Source organism: Phaethon lepturus, unplaced genomic scaffold (assembly GCF_000687285.1).
Source record: "Phaethon lepturus isolate BGI_N335 unplaced genomic scaffold, ASM68728v1 scaffold30681, whole genome shotgun sequence".
Taxonomy (NCBI): Eukaryota; Metazoa; Chordata; class Aves; order Phaethontiformes; family Phaethontidae; genus Phaethon; species Phaethon lepturus.
The window spans coordinates 1-18,053 of NW_010520277.1; the positions used below are offsets into that span (position 1 = coordinate 1).

Below are 18,053 nucleotides of genomic sequence, written 5' to 3' on the forward strand. Positions count from 1 at the left end.
AGGGGGTTGGGGTGGGTGACTGGGAGGGCCTGGGGGGTGTGAGCTAGGGGTCAGTTGGGTGTAGGAAGGTGAGAGCGAGGGGGGTGTAGGGAGGGCTTGAGGGGGCAGCATCAGGGGCTGAACTTGGAGGGAGCCCTGGGAGGGGCTGGGTGGTCTGGCTCTGGATGGGCTGGTCACAAAGTGGGTGGAACTGGTTTTAGGAACATTCCTGCCACCTTCTGAGCCCTCCAAGATCCTGGTGCTGGAGGTCAGGGGTCAGGCAGACCCTGATGGCACAGATGGGTTCTTGGGGTGGCAGAAGCTGGTCCTTCCTCTCTGGGCACCTTGGCCAGCCTCAGCAGTTCCCTTTCCTTCCCTGAGGCTTGGCTGTGTGAGCGTAGGCAAGACTGGTTTTGGAGGCTCTTCCCAAGGAAGATCCAAGTCCAGCTATGGCCATGCTTTTTCTGCTGGCCGTGCTGTGCAGTGAACAGGTCATCGTGGCCCCATGCTCCTCTCCAGTGAGTTGGTGGGTGCAAAGCTCTTTGGGTGCCTGCTGGGTGACACACTTGAAATGAGGGGTCATCCCCATCCATGTGCTGGAGAAGCCAGTTGGGCAGCTGAGGCCTGTGCTGCTTCTGTGACATTTTTCGGTTTGCGGTGGAACAGATCAGATCCCTGGGGAATTCTGTCCCATGGGTGCAGGAGAGGGCAGAGCGCAGCCCCGTGCCAGCTATTTCTGCAACTTGACTGTCTGTTTGTGCAGATCACCAATGAGGAGCCGGAGGATGAGCCGCTGTCCAGAGAGGAGCGAGCAGCTGCCCGGCTCAGCGAGCGGGATGCAGCAGAAGGGAACAAGGAAGAGGCTGTAACTGAAGAGACTGAAGGCGATGGGCAGAGAGATGGGGAGGAGGCAGAGCAGCTGGACCAAACGGTAACTAAAGCGCAGGTATCTAGTTATGGTCGCGGTCGCTGTGCGAAGTGTAGAGAGAAGGTTTCTTATCTCCCCATCGCTGTGTGCGCTGAGCAGCTTTGTGGGTGCCAAACAAGTGTGTTTCTCTTGCCTTGCGCCTGGGTTTTGTCAGAGGCTGAGGATGTGAGCCTCAAGGAATGCACACAGGTGCTCAGGGCTCTAGATCCAGAGGAGAATGAGCAGTTTGGTGATGAGGATTGAGTTTGTTCCTGGGATCCAGGGAGATTTTACAGCTGCAGAGGAGAAATTCCAGGGGAAGACCTTGTGCTGTGTCCTCATGAGCACTGAGGTCGAGCAAAGCCCGCGGGCAGGAAAGCAGCCTGGGATTCTGAAATGGAGATTCCTTTTCTGCTCCCTTCCCTGCACAGTTAACTGAGCTCCACACCATACACGGGACTGGGCTAGTGGGTCAGTGCCCAGCGGAGCGTTTGTTTTGGAGTGGATGATGTGAAGGCTCCGAGCAATGTAAACTCAACACTGAACTTGTTCTTCTCTGTAGAGTTTTGTTGTCGTTTTGTGTTAAGGTTCCCTCCGGTGGTCCGTAGCCGCTCAGAAGCGTCTCCTTGCAGAATTACGTAAGGAAAGGTGCGCTTTAATTAACAATTTGACATTGCAAGCCTAGCCCATGTCCCACTGGAGATGAAGGCGGGGCGGGGGGAGTGAAGGGGGATTGGCCCTCTGGCCTAACCCATTAGGGCTCAGCGTTTGGGGTGTGCACCCATGGGTTTTGGGTGCCAGGCGGTGTGGCCAGAGGAGCAAAGACCACTGTCTGTGTGCAGTCCAGCTGTGCTGGTGGCCTCAGCCAGCCCAGGGGCTTGGCAATGGTCTGGATGTGCAGTGTGGGCTCTGCTCGGTCGGTCCCTGCGTGAGCAGTGGCTCCAGCGGGCTCTGACCCAGTGAATTTGCTGCGTAAGCACTGCAGAGTGCACCTGCAGCTTTTCTCAGAGCTTCCCCAGTAGAAACATGGGAGCCCTCGGCGTGCATCTCCCCACCATTTGACAGAGCTGAATCGGGGCTGCGCGTTCCCCTTGTTTTGAAATCAGCTGCGGGGTCATTCTGGTAAGGCTGTTACTCGCTGTACTACCTGCCTAGATCCTGGAAATGTGCTTTTTAGCTCTGTACTCCCTGGGGAAGAGCCAGTGTGGACAGCAGCGTGCCTGTCGGATTAGGGAGTGCCACGCAGCAGCGTGCGCTGAAGTAGCTGCATCGGCAGTGAGAGGAGCCTGTGTCGCGTGGTGCTTTCGGGCAGGTGGTGGTTTCTGTGGAAGTTGGAGTGACTGATGAAACTGTTACACTCGCTAGAAAGACAGAAATAAAGTTTATTCTAGAGGGTAAAGGAGAGCTGAAATGTTTCTTCCACACCTGGCATATCTAAACGGTTTCCTGCCTGACTTTGTAGTCTCGGACTTTGATACGAAAGTGAGCTGAGATTTAACCCTTAAATTTGTAAACCTGAGGTGCTTTCCTCCATTTTCTCCTTGTGTCTTAATTTCCACTCGCTGACAAACTTGAAAGGATGAATACTGGTTTCATTTAAGGGCCCTCCCGGCATGCTGATCCCTGTGGGAAATGCTCTTCTTCCCTGTGGAGCTTTCATCCCTGCAAGTCCGTGGGCGTGCTCTGACAGCTGTTCTGTTTCTCTTTGCAGCCTATGTCGAGTAACAAGCCACGAAAGAAAAAAAAGAAAAGGAAAACCAAGAAAACTTCGGCAGGGGAGACTCTGGTATGTCTTTCTTTGCTCTGAGTTAGTGACTGTGCTAATTTCTGCATTGGGGTTGACAAAATGGCAACTCTGATGTGGCTGCAGAAAAGACTTTGAGGCAAAAATGCTCCTTTTTGCATTGTAGCCATTTAAAATCACAAAATGGCAACAGCAGCTTTTGGCTGTGGTCCTTCAAGCTCTGCTGCAGATGCTTAGAGGTCAAATCCTTGCAGTGGCATCTTCTTTTATCTCTGCTTCGAGGCTTTGCACGGGAGGGGGTACTGTGCGGGGGATTTTGCTTTTTCATTACATTTCCCTTGCCCTACTTAGGTCGCTGTCCCGGCTCTGCAGAGCCATACAGGGCTCTTGCTGCCAGCCATTGTTCGCGTTCCCTTCTCTGTGCACAGCCACGCACCTTTCTCTGTAGTTTGACGTCTGGTAGCTGAATGCTGACAGGAGCATCTGCCAGTGCGTTATCAGCAAAGGCACTGCCAAGTGCTCTTCCCACGGGAACTGCTCCGTCCCCTGGGTGATGAAGGGAGCAAGGGGATGATGATTCTCTCTGACTAAGCTGCCTACCCCTAAGGAATTGTGCTTGAAGTGAGAACTTTATCTGGTGTCTGTGTTTGTTGTGGCTAGAACTGTAAGAGTTGAATGTGTGTGCATGAGTGTACTTTATCTACTTGAGCTAGGCTAGGAGGCTAGATGGATTACAATCACTGGTCTCTTAAATTCAATACAACTGAAGTTCCAGTGGGAGCTAGTTTTATGATAAGGTTTGAGAGTCTTAACTCTTCACTCGGGGAAGATCCTTGGCTAAACATCCTGAGCCACAGTATCCCGAAGTGCTGAATGGGCGAGCCGTGACTCCAGTGTGGGTCCCAGCTGACTGCCACCTCCTCCCCAGGAATTCAGCTGGGCAAGCTTGGAGTGAGTTACTAAGGCACAGAACCTGATCAAAAAGCCTGTTTCCTCTCCCAGTCCGAGAATAACGAGCAATAGGGTGGCATCTGCCAGCTGTAGGCTCTAGGGAGGCTTAATGCCCAGAACCAGGCAGTCTGATTTGCTAACTAGAGATAATTCCACCTTTGTTCAAGCACTTAAATGCAAATCACATTATAAACTTTTCATGTATCCACTTCATGCGGAGTGGCTATATTTAGCTGGAAAAGGCAAGCTCACAGTGCTATTTGGGTGTCGTGAATGGAATTCCGTGTTCCACCCACGTACATCATGAGGAGGATGTGAAACGGCTGCATAAGAAATGCGTCACTTGCTATTTGTGGGAGGAAAAATAGAGGAAAATCGGGATAAAAATGTTATACAACTGTTGAATGTGCGTTGTCGGGTTGTTAGAAGATGGGGAAAGTGAGAGTGCAGTACATTAGAGCTGGGTTAAAATCATGTGAGTGTTTGATACACAAGGGTCACAGCAGTAACAGTGTTTCCATGGCAAGGAGATGGTAAAGGCTGATTCTTTAAATATTTAGGGTTAAAATCAGCACCCCGACATTTCATGATCTCATAGGGATTGTAGTATAAATAAACCAGGCAAAGCACAGCGAAGGCTAGGTGGGAAGGGGCAGACCAAAGAGCAGACAGCCTGCCAGCTCTTGCCTACGCTAGATATATTCAGCTGGCACGTTTGGACTCGTGATGGTGCGAAGAGCAACAGCCCTATGATGCCTTGAACAAGAGGGGAAGAGCAGCCAGCCCTTTTGGGGACAGTTGGGCAGGGAAGGCAGGCTCTGAGTGGGATTCCTGAGGGAACAGAGTGCTGAGTGGAGGGCAGGAGGCCTCGATAAGAGGCAGGTGGGCGATGGGGTGGCAGCAGGGCAAGTGGTAGGGGCTGCACTGGTATCGCATGGAGATGGGGACGAGCCAAAGGCGTGATCTTTGCTGGGTGACCTGCATGCCGCGGTGACTCACTGTAATAACTGCCCTGTCTTTGCGTGTGCCTATCTTAAGGAAGACAATGACCTGGAAGACATTGACAGCCTGCTGGAGAAGATTGAGGATACCAATGGGCTATCACAGCAGACCCAGGGTGGAATAATAGCTGACAGCAGGCCTCTGCTCTACGTAGAGCACAGGTAGTGCTTCCTTCCTTCCTGATTTTGGCCCTGGGCATGGCAGGGATATCTGTCCCCCCAAGGAAGGGAGTTGGGAGCCTGCCGGTGTGATCTGGACCATGCTTGAAGGGGGTTGTGCACATCCCCGTTTGTAACCATTGCTTTTAGAGCTGTGTTCGGTTTTGAGCAGTGACGGGTATTCACTGCTGTCAAGCCTGGTTTGAGAGGGTGACTGGACCAGATTAGCTTCCAGAGGTGCCTTCCACTCAAACACTCCGTGACTCTCTAGGAGAATCTCAGCAGAGCCGCTGAGAGCTCTGGTGCATAAAGCTTTGCAATCAAACTCACCTGGCCAGGTGACCGGCTGCATTCAGACCCGGCGCTGTCAGTAGTATGTGCTGTCCTCCGCAGAGGGCTGAGCAGCGCCAGCAGCTCATTTCACCAGGAAAGCTGGTTGGACTTTGTCTAACCTTTCCTGCACATCACCATCAACAAAGTGGACTAAGCGCCAAGTGTGGAGACCCGTAACGTCTGGGCCTGTATTGCACTGGGAAACCTATTGGGAATGGGCTGACTGGTGAGGCCAGCGTGGTTCGGAGCCCAGGGCTAGTGCAGACACTGGCAGCTCTTTCTGTTTCTGGAGGAAACATTTAAACTTGTAGCTGGGACAGCTTACCAGCCCAGGTTTTACCTGAGTCTTTTTAAACTTTACTTTTTAAACTGAGTCTAGGCTGGTGGGCACGCAGCGCTAGCGCAACCTCTTCAGGGATGTTTCGGTAGAGGCAGGAATGTTTGTTTATCTAGAGGTGGTGACATCTCTGCTCAAGTAAACATTATTCCGAAACCTCTGAGAGCTGGATAATCTCTGCATGGGTGAGGGTTGGCAGTGCTGGATCTCAGCCTTCCCACTCCCTCTCTTCAGGCCTTGCTCGCTGGGTGGCAGGGAGAAACCCCTCTCAGATACGCCTCCCTTCTCTGGGCCAAATGTTAGATCGAGAAAGCTGTAGGTGTTGTCATGCTTTGATACAAGATCTTTTGTATTAAAAGAATGTATTTTAATCCTTGCCAGCTTCCCTGCAGTGACTATGGTGTTTGCCCCGAATTGCAGGCTGGCACTGCTACACTCAGCAGCAGGTATCTCGTGTTTTCTGGGCACGCGTACCCTGAACGGGCACTCCTGAGCGGCAGCTGTCCTGGGAGCGGCCCGGAACAAGGCCCCAGCTGCCCTGGAGAGGGCAGCAGAAGTGTTCCCCAGCAGAGCACGAAGGCAGCATGCCTCTGATCGAACAGGGCTTACTGAAAGCCTCCCGTTCTGACCATTAACTTTTAGTCTCCTTTTGGTGTGTTGTGTCACATCAGTGGGGTGTGTGATGGCTCAGGGGCTTGGCCAGGGACAGTTCAAGGTACAGAGCACTTGGCATTGATGGGGAAGACTTGAGTGTGAGACTTTTGGCTATTTTTAATTGATGGTAGCTTTTCTTTCTTGTTTTGCCCTTCTCAGAAACTTGAATCCAGAGAACGAGTTGAAGAGATACTTTGGGGCTCGTGCTGTTCTTGGTGATCAGAGGTTAGTACAGAATTTAATATTAAACCTTTTCAAAGTCCTAGTCGGTGTGTCTGTCCATCCCTTGGTACAGCTTATTGAGCCCCCAGCGCCACACCTGAGCAGGGAACCCAGGGCACCCCGACGTGTTCAGGGTGTCTTATTTAGTAGTAGCTTGATGGGACAGGAGAATATTTTTCTGGGGTATGTGTGAGGCTGGAGAGTAAGATTTCTCCAGGCTTTTGCTAGCATTTGCTTTTTCTTCTGCTAATTCCCCCTCTCATTTACTGTCAAATTCCCTTCTAAAGTCCTTTCACTCAAATTCATAGAATATAGACTCTTGGATTTTTTTCTTTCTCCAGCATTTGTTGCTTGTTGCTATTCCAAAGTCTCTGATGTCTTACAGAGTGGACCCTGAATACTTTCCAGAGGGTCTCATGCACTTGCTTTCAGGGGCCCAGGGAACCTACTGCTTCTGGGATGTGAGGTCTCTATGTAATTATCCATTGCACTGTGGTCCGTGTTATCCAGAAAATATCCGTTTTCATGAGCTGGTCAAAAAAATGTGCACATGAGAAGGGTATAAGCTCAGAGCAGTGATGGTGGAAGTGGAAGCCTTCTCTGAGAGAGTCTGTGGAATAATATTTAGTGCTTGAGAAAGAAGCAGCACTCCATTACTGCGGAGATGTGACTTTCTTAGAGTGGCCTTGATTTCTGAATTCCTCCTGCCCTGAAACAATAAATTGGTTGCATTTGTGGGTATGGCTTGAACTAAATCAGTTTACATTTGAAGGCACTGCTGGGAAGAGAGATGAGTCAGAGGGGTATGGGGCTCTCTTAATTGGACCTGGGAAGCTGTATGAGGCAAAGAGGCAGCTGAGAACTTGGCAGGAATAAAAACAGGGAAGAGAAGCTATTGAAGTGGAAATGCTGGAGGCACTGGCTGGCCTAAAGAGGAATGGTTAAAGTAAGGCAGAGCCTCGGCGAAGATACGTTGAGTCTTGAAGGCAAAACATGTTACAGCTCTGAGCAAAAGCTCCATGTGGCAGGGCTGCAGCTGGGGAAGAAGTTTGATCTCTCTCTCTCTTTTTTTTTTTTTTAATTTTTATTACCTTGAATCATCCTTTTTCTGGCTGGATTTAGCCCTCCTCATTCTGCTAGTACAGAGAAATCTGTGACCTGCTGTGTTTATTTCCTCAGGCCAAGGCAAAGGCAGCGCCAGTACGTCCGCAGCACGTGGCTGACAGCTCCCAAGAACACCTGGCCACGCTACAGCAAAACAGGTGAGGCTTTCGGTGCCATCTCCCAAAGCACCGCGCTGCGCTAGCCGATGGGGCGCCTCAGTCCCGTGCCCATCTTGGCACGGGCAGCTACTCCTGCCAGCCTGGCTTTCCTAGAGCCTCCGTGCATGGAAACCGGAGCTGCTTTCATCAGCTGCAAGGCCCAGACTTCACGCTGGCTGATGCAGGAAGGGAACTGCTCATCAGCTGGTGGAAATACCTCCTTTCTCAACAGGGAGAACTCTGTCGTGTTGTGTCTTGGCACTTAAGCTTTTTTTTCTTTCCCCCCTTTTTGGAGGTAGCAGGTGATGTGCACTTCCCTTCTTACAGCAGTCTTGCTGGATAATGGGAAATATCCATGGGGAGAGCAAGCTGCCTGGGTTTAGAATCACTGAGTCATTTAGTTTGGAAAAGGCCCTTAAGATCATCCAGTCCAGCCATAAAACCACCGCTAAACCATGTCCCTAAGTGCCACATCTGCACGTCTTTTAAATCCCTCTGGGGATGGTGACTCAGTGGGTTTCTCAGGTGGGTTTTGGCTTTGAGGAGGGAAAGGAGTGAAATTCTCTGGGAGTTTCTGAAAACACGCCTAGATTTGGACCCAGTGATGTGAATGAGCTTTCCATGTGATAAGAAAGCAGAAGAGCTTCTCTCGCCACTCGTGCTCGCAGGCTGACAGCAGCGCTACCCGTGTCTCCTCTGCACCCTCTAGGTATTGCCATGCAGCTGGTGGACACCAGGAGGGGAGTGCAGTACTTCACGTTTGAGCACCATCGCGAGTACCAGCAAGTGCAGTTCAAGTTCCTGGATGCTGTAGAGTCCATGGACCCCAACAATATTGTGGTATGTTGTAAAATTGGGTTGCCCATGCTGTTACCTCCTGCGTTCCTGCGGCCCCCTTCTCTGGCAGGGGAGGTGGGCTGACACATCCCAGTGCTTGTGTTTTGCCAGTCTCCTTCCAAGCGGTAGAGCCCTGTGCCCGCCCTGCGTGGAGTGAGGCAGCGGTGCTTGCCGAGCTCTGCTTTCACCTTTTCATAAGCGAAGTGACTACCTTGGTGCAAATGAGGTCCAGTTGCTGGTGGCCGAGCCTCGGTGGCTCTGCCCACGAGCATGCCAGGTAGCCATCTGGAAGAGGAGCCTGCAGGAACTGACCGTTTGGCTGAAAGGGTAGGAATAAAGCTTCTTTGTCTCAGCTCTTCAGCTGGGAAAGGAAAAATACTGTATAAACCGATCTTTAAATGGGAATCTAAACTAACAGCTGTTCTGTTCATAAACTCTTGCATGGATGAAAAATGTGTCTTTTCTTGGTATTTCAGCAAAACAGTCTTTGTGTTGAAAGTTCTTCATGCGTGTCCAAGCTCATTAAACTGTGTGGTAACATTTATAGTTTGTAGTGATAAGCAACAGTAAAATTGCTCTGCACCCTACTGAACCATAATTGAGGTATTTTTGCTCTGAAAACCCTGGCCACATGAGCTCGGATACGTGCCCTGGAGAAGTTTCTTAAAGGGGCCATTGTCCACTAAATAAAGTTTACTTCCTTTTACTTTCCCACCCTCTGCTCATGGCCACTGCTCTCTCCAGCTCATCAATTCTGCCTGCTGACTGGACTGAGGGATTCGCATTAAACGATGCGAGGTAATTCCTATGCAGCAGCGATCAACCTGAGAGCCAGCGTCCTAAGGACAGCTCAAAAATGGCGTCACGCGTCCGTGCAGAGCAGGACAGGTTTTCCATGGTACGTTTTAGTCTTTAGGCTCTGTCCCTCTTAAGTGGGTCTGGCTACGTTTGAAGGTATTCCTATGGCTTTAGTCTTTCAATTTTATGTTAAGGGTAAAATCTAACAGGCAGGAGTTTGCCCATGCCAGAAGTACTTCAAACCCCCGATCAGTTTGTCTGTGGCAGCCCCAGTTTCATGTAGCTGGGGCTGATCTCCCAGATCTGCTGTGGATTCAGCATGCAAAACGTGGGTTTTTTGGAGGTCCTGCTCAGTGAGTGTTTTCTCTGCTGTTGCCAGTGGTGAAGTTGTAAGTGCGTGAAGAGCACTTTCTCCCATCACAGTGACTCTAGGTGCTTCGTCTCTTCCAAAAAGGAGGACTAGAAAGAAACTTAAAAGCAAGCAAGGAAGGGATAAAACATTGGGTAAGAAGCACCAAGGCAGAGGTGCTGGACTGGGACAGTCGAGAACATAAAGGCTTTGTACTGTAGGTGGTCACGCTGGCCACCACCCTGCAGATGTACGACTTGCGGAGCTTTTGAAGCTGTATTTTTTAGTTTTGGAGAAAAATATCCCAAAACTAAACTGTGAGGAGACTTCAAGTAGCTTCAATATTTTCATATTGAATGTGAGTTTTAGGTACTTGGGAAAAAGTAGTTCATTTGTAATGTAATTAGTGAATGCAGAGGATTTTTAGGTATGGTTAAACTTCTATTCTGAAGCCTGGAAAAAAAAAAAAATTTAATTCATTACCGTTCAGGAGCTGGATCCTGGAACTGTAATAGTTGTGTCAAAATGTCCTCTCAGTACCCAGAGGAAGCAAAAGCCTGATCAAATGCTCAGAATCAAGGGATTAAAAAAATTAAGGGATAGAGAATAAAACACAAATGTCATCATGCCTGCTGCCTGCGCCTTGAATAGTGTGTGCCGTTCTGGGCCCTCACCTTCGAAAGGGTATGGTGGAGCTGGGAGAGATTCAGAGGACAGCAAAGGTGATCAAAGGCCTGGCATGGCCTCTGCGCTGGAAAAGCTGGGTCGGCTGGGACAGAGCTGGGGGGGAGGTGCCGAAGGGAAGCGGCGATCGAGGGCTCGGATCCTGCGCAGGGTGGGGAGAGATCTCCCTGCCGTCCCTCCCACCGCGGGGACGGAGCTGGCAGGTTGGGGTTAAAGGAGGTTCTTCGCATTGCGTGCTTAAGCGATGGCTTTCTGTATCGCAGAGCTGGGTGCTGGAGAAGTACCTAGGTCAGTAAGTGAAACGAATTCATGGGAGGAGACACCGTTAATATAAACGTCATCTTTGACAGTGGAGGTCCCAGAATCCCTAAAGGTTAGCAGCTTAGGGTGTGCTGGGAGTCGTCATGTTTGCCCAGCTTCGTGCCCTCTTATCCAGGCATCTGCTCTGGGAGACAGGGCAAGACAGACCTCTACTCTGACCCAGTGTGACTGGTCTTATGTTCCTTTAATCCATATTTGTAGCCTTTCACATGAGCTGTGTCCCCAGCCTTGCACTTCAGTCCGAGCGTTGGCTCTCTGATGGCCTGGGACAGGATTTCTTCACCTTCAGACCCAGGGGCAAGAACAGCCCCTCTCTCTCATGTGCAGCGTCGGGGTGTTTGTCTCCCTGCCATGCTTACAGAGCTTGCCTCGTAGGCAGAGAGCACGAGAAACTCATGATGTGTGCCATCGTGTAATCAAGCTCATGCTCTTCTGTAGCTGCTGCTTCAGATGAACCCGTACCATGTGGACTCCCTTCTGCAGCTCAGCGACGTGTGCCGGATGCAGGAGGATCAGGAGATGGCCCGTGACCTCATAGGTAAGAGCTGAAGTGAGGAGCAGATGTCCTGACATGAATTAATAAGGGCTTTTCGTTCCGTTTTGGTTTTGTTTCGACAGAGAAGCAGCAAACCAGAAGGGTTGGTTTGGCTCCGTGTCTGTGACTCTGGGCCGTGAGCATGTGGCCTTACGTGATCCTGCAGACCAGCAGCTTTTGCTGGAGGCTTTTAAATAGAGCCAGACGTGCTTGTCTGGGGCAAAGCACGTCAGCGTTCGCCTTCAAAATGCATGAAGGATCGTCAGGACATGGGGAGGTCCCACCTGTAGGACGCCGCTGGCAGGAGGAGGGTCTGATTTAGTAGCTACCAGGTCCTGCGGCACGAGGGGCCACTCCAGGGAGCCTCTGCCCTCTGTGGGGAGCCTGCCTGACCCTGCGGGCCTTGCCTTCCTCCACCCAGTGCGTAGCGGGTCAGCGCGTCGGGCTGCGCGGGGGCAGGAGGCATCCTGGAGGACGGCCGCCCCTCGGACTGCTGCGCTGCAGTCTCCGGGGTACGGGACCAGGGCTCGCTTGCCTGCGTATCTGCGATGTCCAGTTACTCTGAAGTAGCTTTGCTAGGCTGTGAGCAAGCTTATTTCCTGGGTGTCAGAGCTCTCAATTATCCATGTCTTCAGGGTTAAATCAACGGCCGTTTTGTGAGCCGTGGGGCCGCGTGGCGTGCCGGGGTGGTGGCGCGCCCTGACGCTGTCCTTGCTATCTGCAGAGCGGGCGCTGTACAGCCTGGAGTGCGCCTTCCACCCCGTCTTCAGTCTCACCAGCGGGACCTGCAGGCTGGACTACCGGCGGCCGGAGAACAGGTAAAAAGACCAGGTAGGCGACGCGCCTGCCTGCCCGGTGTCTGCCAAAGAGCCATCGCGGCGTGCCCTGGCCTACTTCGGACACAGAGACCCAGATTCACGACGTGTGCTGCGTCATCCGTGCTGGCAGGGGGACCTTGAATGTCCCTTTCTGTCGGAACAAGCTCTGCCACTCGGCAGTTGGTGGCAGTACCCTTCAGCAAGGCAACAGCGGGGCTCCTGAGATGGATGTTGGGGTCCCAGCGGCTCTTGCACTGAGGTTTCTTTGCAAAGCACCCTCTTTCCGGAGGGATTTCTTACCAGAGCAGTAACTGTTCCTCTCCATCACACCTTACTCGTGTAATTACTACCCCTTAACCCAAAACGGTGCTTACTTTTCTGACAAAAACACTTGCTGCGTGTTTACGACTGTGCTTGGTCACTTGTGCGCTGCCTGCCCAGTCTTCGTCCCCGGCGCTCGCGCTGCTCCTGGCCCGTCTCTTTATGTAATGACAGCTCTGCAGCGGCCGGGAAAGGTGACTTTATTCTGGGAATTTTCCAGTCAGCTGACCCAAGCCATCCCTCCCAAACTGCTGCACCTGGAGGTTGCTCAGATTTCCATTCCCTGGTGCTGCTGGGCTTCGTGCTGTCTGTGACCTGAACACTGATCTGAATCTTGCCCGATTTGGGTGTTAGTCCTCCCCCCCGGAACGCGTCGTGCACGCACTGTGTCACCGTCCCCGCGCGGCTGGGTGGGCTGGGACGAGGCAGGATGCAGACTTTGGGGACTTAACTTGTTTCTGGCGTCTTGTCATCCCCGGTCTGCAGAGCAGGCGACGGGTTTGTTGTCCCTATACTTGCACAAAGAGATTAAAAAAAATAAGAGGTGGGAACATGGGGGTTCTGTGGCACCCCGTACTGCACCAGCCCGGGTTCCCTGGACCTCCCTGGCTGCTCAGCAGCACTGATGCTTGGAGGGCGAGGAACTGGGGCTGACCATGTGTCCCCATTCTTGAGTGACAGGAGGCACTTCTCTCCAAATCTGGCGTCTAAAATCTGTTGTTGTTCCCCACGCAGGGCTTTTTTCCTGGCTCTCTTCAAACACCTGATGTTCCTGGAGAAGAGAGGCTGCCCCCGGACGGCCCTGGAGTTCTGCAAGCTGATTCTGAGGTAGGTGCCCCTGCCAAGGGCTGCACCTCGTTCCCTGCGGGATGGGGCAGGGCGTCTCAGGCTTGGGGGAACACACTTCGAACAATGCACCAAACCTAATCCGAGTGGGACAAAACAAACCAGAGGGGTACTACTGCTCCCAGGCTCAGTGGGGGATTGTTTCCCCTCCTTACAGGTGCAGTATCACGCGTTAGCTTTGAGCATGTGCTCTTACCTGTGGTGCTGCTTCGGAGAGAGGCGGTTGTTGAGAAGGAGGCTTAAACAGATGGGACCTGGGAGGCCCTTGCTCTTGGCTGCTGAGCTGTGGGCCTGCCCGATGGTTGCAGCAGAGCTCAAATGTCTCTGCGGAGCAGCCGTATAATGGTGGCTTCAGCTTGCTTGGTTTGTGGCCATCAATCCCGCTCCTCGGTGGTGAGGGGTCCCTCTCTGCAGAGATGCAGACCGGGCAGGGCATTGCACCTTCATCCTGGCCATGTGGGAACGATCGTGTTCCCTTTATCCCCGCTTGCTGAGTCACGGAAGCTCTCTGGATGCTAGTATTGTTTGACTTTAGAAATGAGGACAGCTACTTCAGCTTTTGTGACACTGATTTTGTTTCCTCCCCTCGTGCTCGCCTCCCTCTGAAGCCTTGATCCAGAGAACGACCCGCTGTGTGTGCTGCTGCTGATTGATTTTCTGTCCCTCCGAGCTAGAGAATACACCTTCCTGACACGCATGTTCCAGGAATGGGAGGTGAGTTGCCAACAGGCTGCCCTGGAAAGAGAGGGGCAGGGAGGGGAGAGCTGGTTCCTGGGGCTCTCCCCAGGGCTCTCCAGCTGGGCTGGAGGGGGCAGCTGGGCCACAGAGCATCAGTTTTTCCTAACCAGCTTAGCCCTTTGAGGGCTGCCTCACGGCCAGGCTGGCATCCCAAAATCATCGGAACGACCTGTAAGGGCTGGGGTGTTTGTTCTTGTAATCCTGGTACCCTGCAAACAATTGTACGAACTCAAAATTGCTTACTCAGTTGTGGGGGCACCAAGCCAGCGGCTGGCAAGAAACTTAATCCAACAAGCAAGAAACCCCACCCTGTGTGCAGCCCAGCCACATCGAGATGGTTCTGCATAGCATCATTTCTCGGTAAATCTGTCTCTCTGATCCTGCAGAGTCACCGGAATTTGTCCCAGCTCCCCAATTTTGCCTTCTCGGTGCCGCTGGCCTATTTCTTCCTGAGCCAGCAGGAGGAGCGCTCGGAGCTGGAGCTAAGCCAAGCCCGGGAGAGAGCCGCCCGGCTCATCCAGCTTGCCTTGATCATGTTCCCAAGCGGTAAGTCTGTCCCCACCGGTAAGTCCGTCCCCGTAGGCTTTGTCACTGTCTTCATCTGTGAGAGCGAAGGCTGGATTCCAGGCAGTCGAATGCAGAGGCAGCAGTTTGCCTGTGGGTTGCAAATGGCGTTCGCCTCTGTCCGTGGGAGATGGGAGCCCTGACTCAGAGGGTGACGCAGCTCGAGCAGACCGGCGGTGGCAGGTACCGCTGTAAGAGTCCGAGCATCTGGTGTGGCAGCGGTGGGATTCAGCCTTCCCACCCCACAGCGTGGCAGGGCTGGCCAGAGAGCAGCGGGGCCGGGTCGGGCCCCCTGCAGCCGTGAGCCTTCCATGTGTTCAGAGGAGATCGGCGACCGTTCTCCCTGCTGTGCCCCCTCCTCGGAGCAGCTGATGCCCCTTCGTTAGAGACTGTCACAGGCGTGCAAGCAAGGAGGAGGTGAGAACCAGAGTCTTGGAGCAGGAGAGCGTGTCACCCCAGGGTTGCCCGGACCAGAGACAGCAAGTCTCTTGGCTTTCCCTCCAAGGCACTGCTCTGCTTTAGATGCGCTCCCTATGGGCGCCCATCACTCTTGCTTTCATCCAGTTGGTGCTGCTGTCCATGAAAGGAGATACACAGCCCCTTGGGCCCAGAGGGGACACAGCGTGCCAGGGAGGGTGTGCCTTCATAGGCAGGAATAACCAGCTCGCAAACAGAGGTTTAGTTTGTGTTGGCCGAAACCATCTTTTTTGCTGCTTGTCATGGTGGCTGAAATAAAACCCTTGTTCAAGTTCAAAGGCCGGCAGCATTAAGCACAGAAAAATGCACCATATTTCTCTGAGGAAAAAAAAGTTTGTTGTTCTTTTTCATTTACTCTGGATCTGCTTTCGTCATCCACGCAGAGCTCAAAACCCAGTGTAACCCCCAGCAGCATCCTTGCATCCTCCTTGCATGGGTCCTCGTTTGGTGCCCCGGTGGGGTGCTGGCCCCCCCGGATGGGGCTGTCTCTCTGCAGCCCTGGCAGTGGTGACCAGCCACTCCATGGTGCTCCTCGCCAGGCTGTTCAAAGCGAGCTGTCTTGACTTTCTCCTGCAGTTCTTATGCCGTTGTTGGATCACTGCAGTGTGCAGCCTGACGCCAGGGTCACGTCCCATTCCTTTTTCGGGCTGAATGCTCAGATAAGGTAAGCCCTGGAGATGTTCTCAGCAAAGAGAAGGAATCGATTTTGCTGGTAGCGGGGCTTTTGCTCGCTCAGGCAGCTAATGGAGTCACAAAGCTGCAGAGGAGAACGTTTGGTTTTCTTGAGTAGGCTGTTAGATGCTTTGATAATGGATTCCCATAATGGCCAGCAGATAACGCTAATAGAGCTGCCTCACCTTAATGTGGATGGGTCAGAAGTTCATACCGAAGCTTGTCGGTACATGTAGTAAGAGAGAACAACGCGTGCGTGCTCTCGGGGCAGGCTGTCTCTTACCAGTCTGGATTTCCCTGACACATGGTCCTCCTAAACACGTGAATGGTCTCCCCCTCAGGTCAAAGCAGCGTTAACTTTCATCTCATGGCTATGCTTATCCCAAAAATAGACGGAGGCAGAAAAACTGGTGAAGGTAGATGGAAATAGCAAAGCAGGGAGCCTGCGATTCCTCTCTTTGTATTCTCATGCCGAAGCACAGTGCAGAGACCAGCCCTTGCCAGCCAGCACAGGGTCCTGCAGGCGGGAAGGAGGAGAGTGCCCTGAGTAACAACTGTCTCCCGTAGCCAGCCTCCCGCCTTGAACCAGCTGACGTCCCTCTACGTGGGAAGGACTCACTCCCTGTGGAAGGACCCAGCCGTCATGGCGTGGCTGGAAACCAACGTCCACGAGGTGTTGCGCATGGTGGATGCCCAGGACCCGCTGGTGGAGGAGTCTGAGCACAAGTGAGTGCGGCAGGCAGAGGTGAGCGGCTCCCATACCAGGCACGGGCACTGAAACATGGCGGCAGAGCAGGATGAGGGGCTCTGCGGACGAGAGGGGCTCTGTCCCACGCTGCAGCAGCTCTGGGGCTTGCTCAGAGCCCCACAACTGCCGATCTGATGGTGGCTGCCGATGCCAAGGGTTACACCACGGGCCCAGGAAGGCAGAGGCTCTTCCATGCTTTGCACAAGCATGAATTAAGAGCTGTAGCTTTTGCTCGCTGGAAAGTGTGTGCTGCACTGGCTTCCCCCAGCCTCGGCCATCGCGTGTGCCCTGGAAATTGCCTGGGAGGGCGGAGGGTTTGCTGCTGGCTGGGAGGGGCAGGGATGGCTGCATGTTCACTGCGCAGGGCAGGTGAGTGCTTACACACGCCTGCCAGCTCTGAGAAGCAGGAGAGAGAGGCATTAGGTCTTGTCCTAAACCCAAGTTAGTTTGCTCGGTTGGCCTGCAGAGGAACAGGGCCGGAGAGGGAGATCTGTGCAGTGTCCCTGAGCTGTTCCGCTCTTTCGGAGGTCAGCAGCTGCCAAGTGACTTTGGCTTCGCCATACGGCAGCGCTGTCTGATACGGCGCATCCCCCTGAGCCGGGGCTGAAGCTGACGATGCACCTGGAGAAGCAGAAATGGAAAGTGTGCTCTCTGCCATCCTCTGTTCCCCTCCCTGCTTTAGGAGGAAGATGCGGTACCAGAGCGCACCCAGGAATATCTACCGGCACGTCATCCTCTCGGAGATGAAGGAGGCCACGGCAGCTCTGCCTCTGGTGAGGGGCCCTGACGGGGCACGGGTGGTGCCACTGTGTGCGGCGCGATGGCACTCACGTCCCTGCTGCACATGCTGGGCGCGTCCTAAACCCCAGCCACCAGCAAGAAACATCGGCCTGACCTCGAAGTGTCCTCCCTGTGTGGACGACTTCCCGGGGCGGCACACAGGGGCATGTGCGGGCAGGCCGGGCTGCTGCTGGTGCCCGGCTCGGTTGCGCTCCCTGAGATGAAGGGCTGTCCAGCTGGTCTGACCATCTCCGTGCCTCGGTGTTTGCTGCTGCTGGCGACGCAGCCTTCACCCCTGCTTTCTTCTCACCCCCACAGGAGGTGACCTCGCAGCCTGTGCTGGGGTTCGACCCCTTACCTCCTTTGGACTCCATCATTTCCTACACCAGACCAGAAAGGTACCTTCTCCACCCCTTGTTCCCAGCGTGCACGCCCTCAGCCTCAGGTGCGCGTGGGCGCTGGGAGCTGACGTCCTCCTCCATCTTGGAGGAAGAGCAGCCTGGCCTGTGGTGCTCGCCGACAGGCAGAGCGTACAGGCAGGGCCGGGCCCTCCGCCCCTCCCTTGTGGGCGCCGTCCACGGCGGCTGTTCACAGCCATTAAGGCAAAGGCCATTGAAAAATTTTGGCTGTTTCTTACCTGAGGTGCTTTGGGGTAAATACAGGTTTGAGCGCAGCCAGCTGTGGTGTGCACAGACCGTTCGGGTGAAGCCTGTACGTGTCTTACGCTCTGACCCAGCTCGGAGCAGACCTGGCAGTGCTTTTAATGACTGCCTTGCCTGGAGACTGGCCAGCTGCTGGCTCCTGGGGTCAGAAATCCCTGAGAATCCCCTGATACCCTGCTCCGGGGCTGACTCTGGAGGGCCACGGGTTGGTCCGGACAGCGTGGCTCTCTCCAGCAGCTCTGCGCTGTCTCGGCCCCAGCAAGCGGTCGAGTACCAAGCCTCCCCCTTAACCGTGGTGTAACTTCTGTCTTTCAGAACGAATCATCCATCCAACGAAAGCACTTTATCTCTCTT

General features: G+C 53.5%; 1 protein-coding gene across 1 annotated transcript in view; it reads left to right on the top strand.

The window, feature by feature from the left end:
* Nucleotides 1-428: 428 nt before the first annotated feature.
* Nucleotides 429-18,053, top strand: part of TCF25 (transcription factor 25 (basic helix-loop-helix)) — an 18,080-nt gene continuing 455 nt past the window's right edge. Inside the window, exons 1-17 of the mRNA XM_010297345.1 lie at nucleotides 429-497; nucleotides 743-910; nucleotides 2,598-2,672; nucleotides 4,620-4,744; nucleotides 6,225-6,290; nucleotides 7,467-7,549; nucleotides 8,259-8,389; nucleotides 10,977-11,076; nucleotides 11,798-11,891; nucleotides 12,948-13,040; nucleotides 13,667-13,772; nucleotides 14,183-14,342; nucleotides 15,414-15,501; nucleotides 16,077-16,235; nucleotides 16,940-17,030; nucleotides 17,356-17,435; nucleotides 18,015-18,053. Coding sequence (XP_010295647.1) covers nucleotides 429-497; nucleotides 743-910; nucleotides 2,598-2,672; nucleotides 4,620-4,744; nucleotides 6,225-6,290; nucleotides 7,467-7,549; nucleotides 8,259-8,389; nucleotides 10,977-11,076; nucleotides 11,798-11,891; nucleotides 12,948-13,040; nucleotides 13,667-13,772; nucleotides 14,183-14,342; nucleotides 15,414-15,501; nucleotides 16,077-16,235; nucleotides 16,940-17,030; nucleotides 17,356-17,435; nucleotides 18,015-18,053 — 1,727 coding nt within the window. The remainder of the gene's footprint in view (nucleotides 498-742; nucleotides 911-2,597; nucleotides 2,673-4,619; nucleotides 4,745-6,224; nucleotides 6,291-7,466; nucleotides 7,550-8,258; nucleotides 8,390-10,976; nucleotides 11,077-11,797; nucleotides 11,892-12,947; nucleotides 13,041-13,666; nucleotides 13,773-14,182; nucleotides 14,343-15,413; nucleotides 15,502-16,076; nucleotides 16,236-16,939; nucleotides 17,031-17,355; nucleotides 17,436-18,014) is intronic.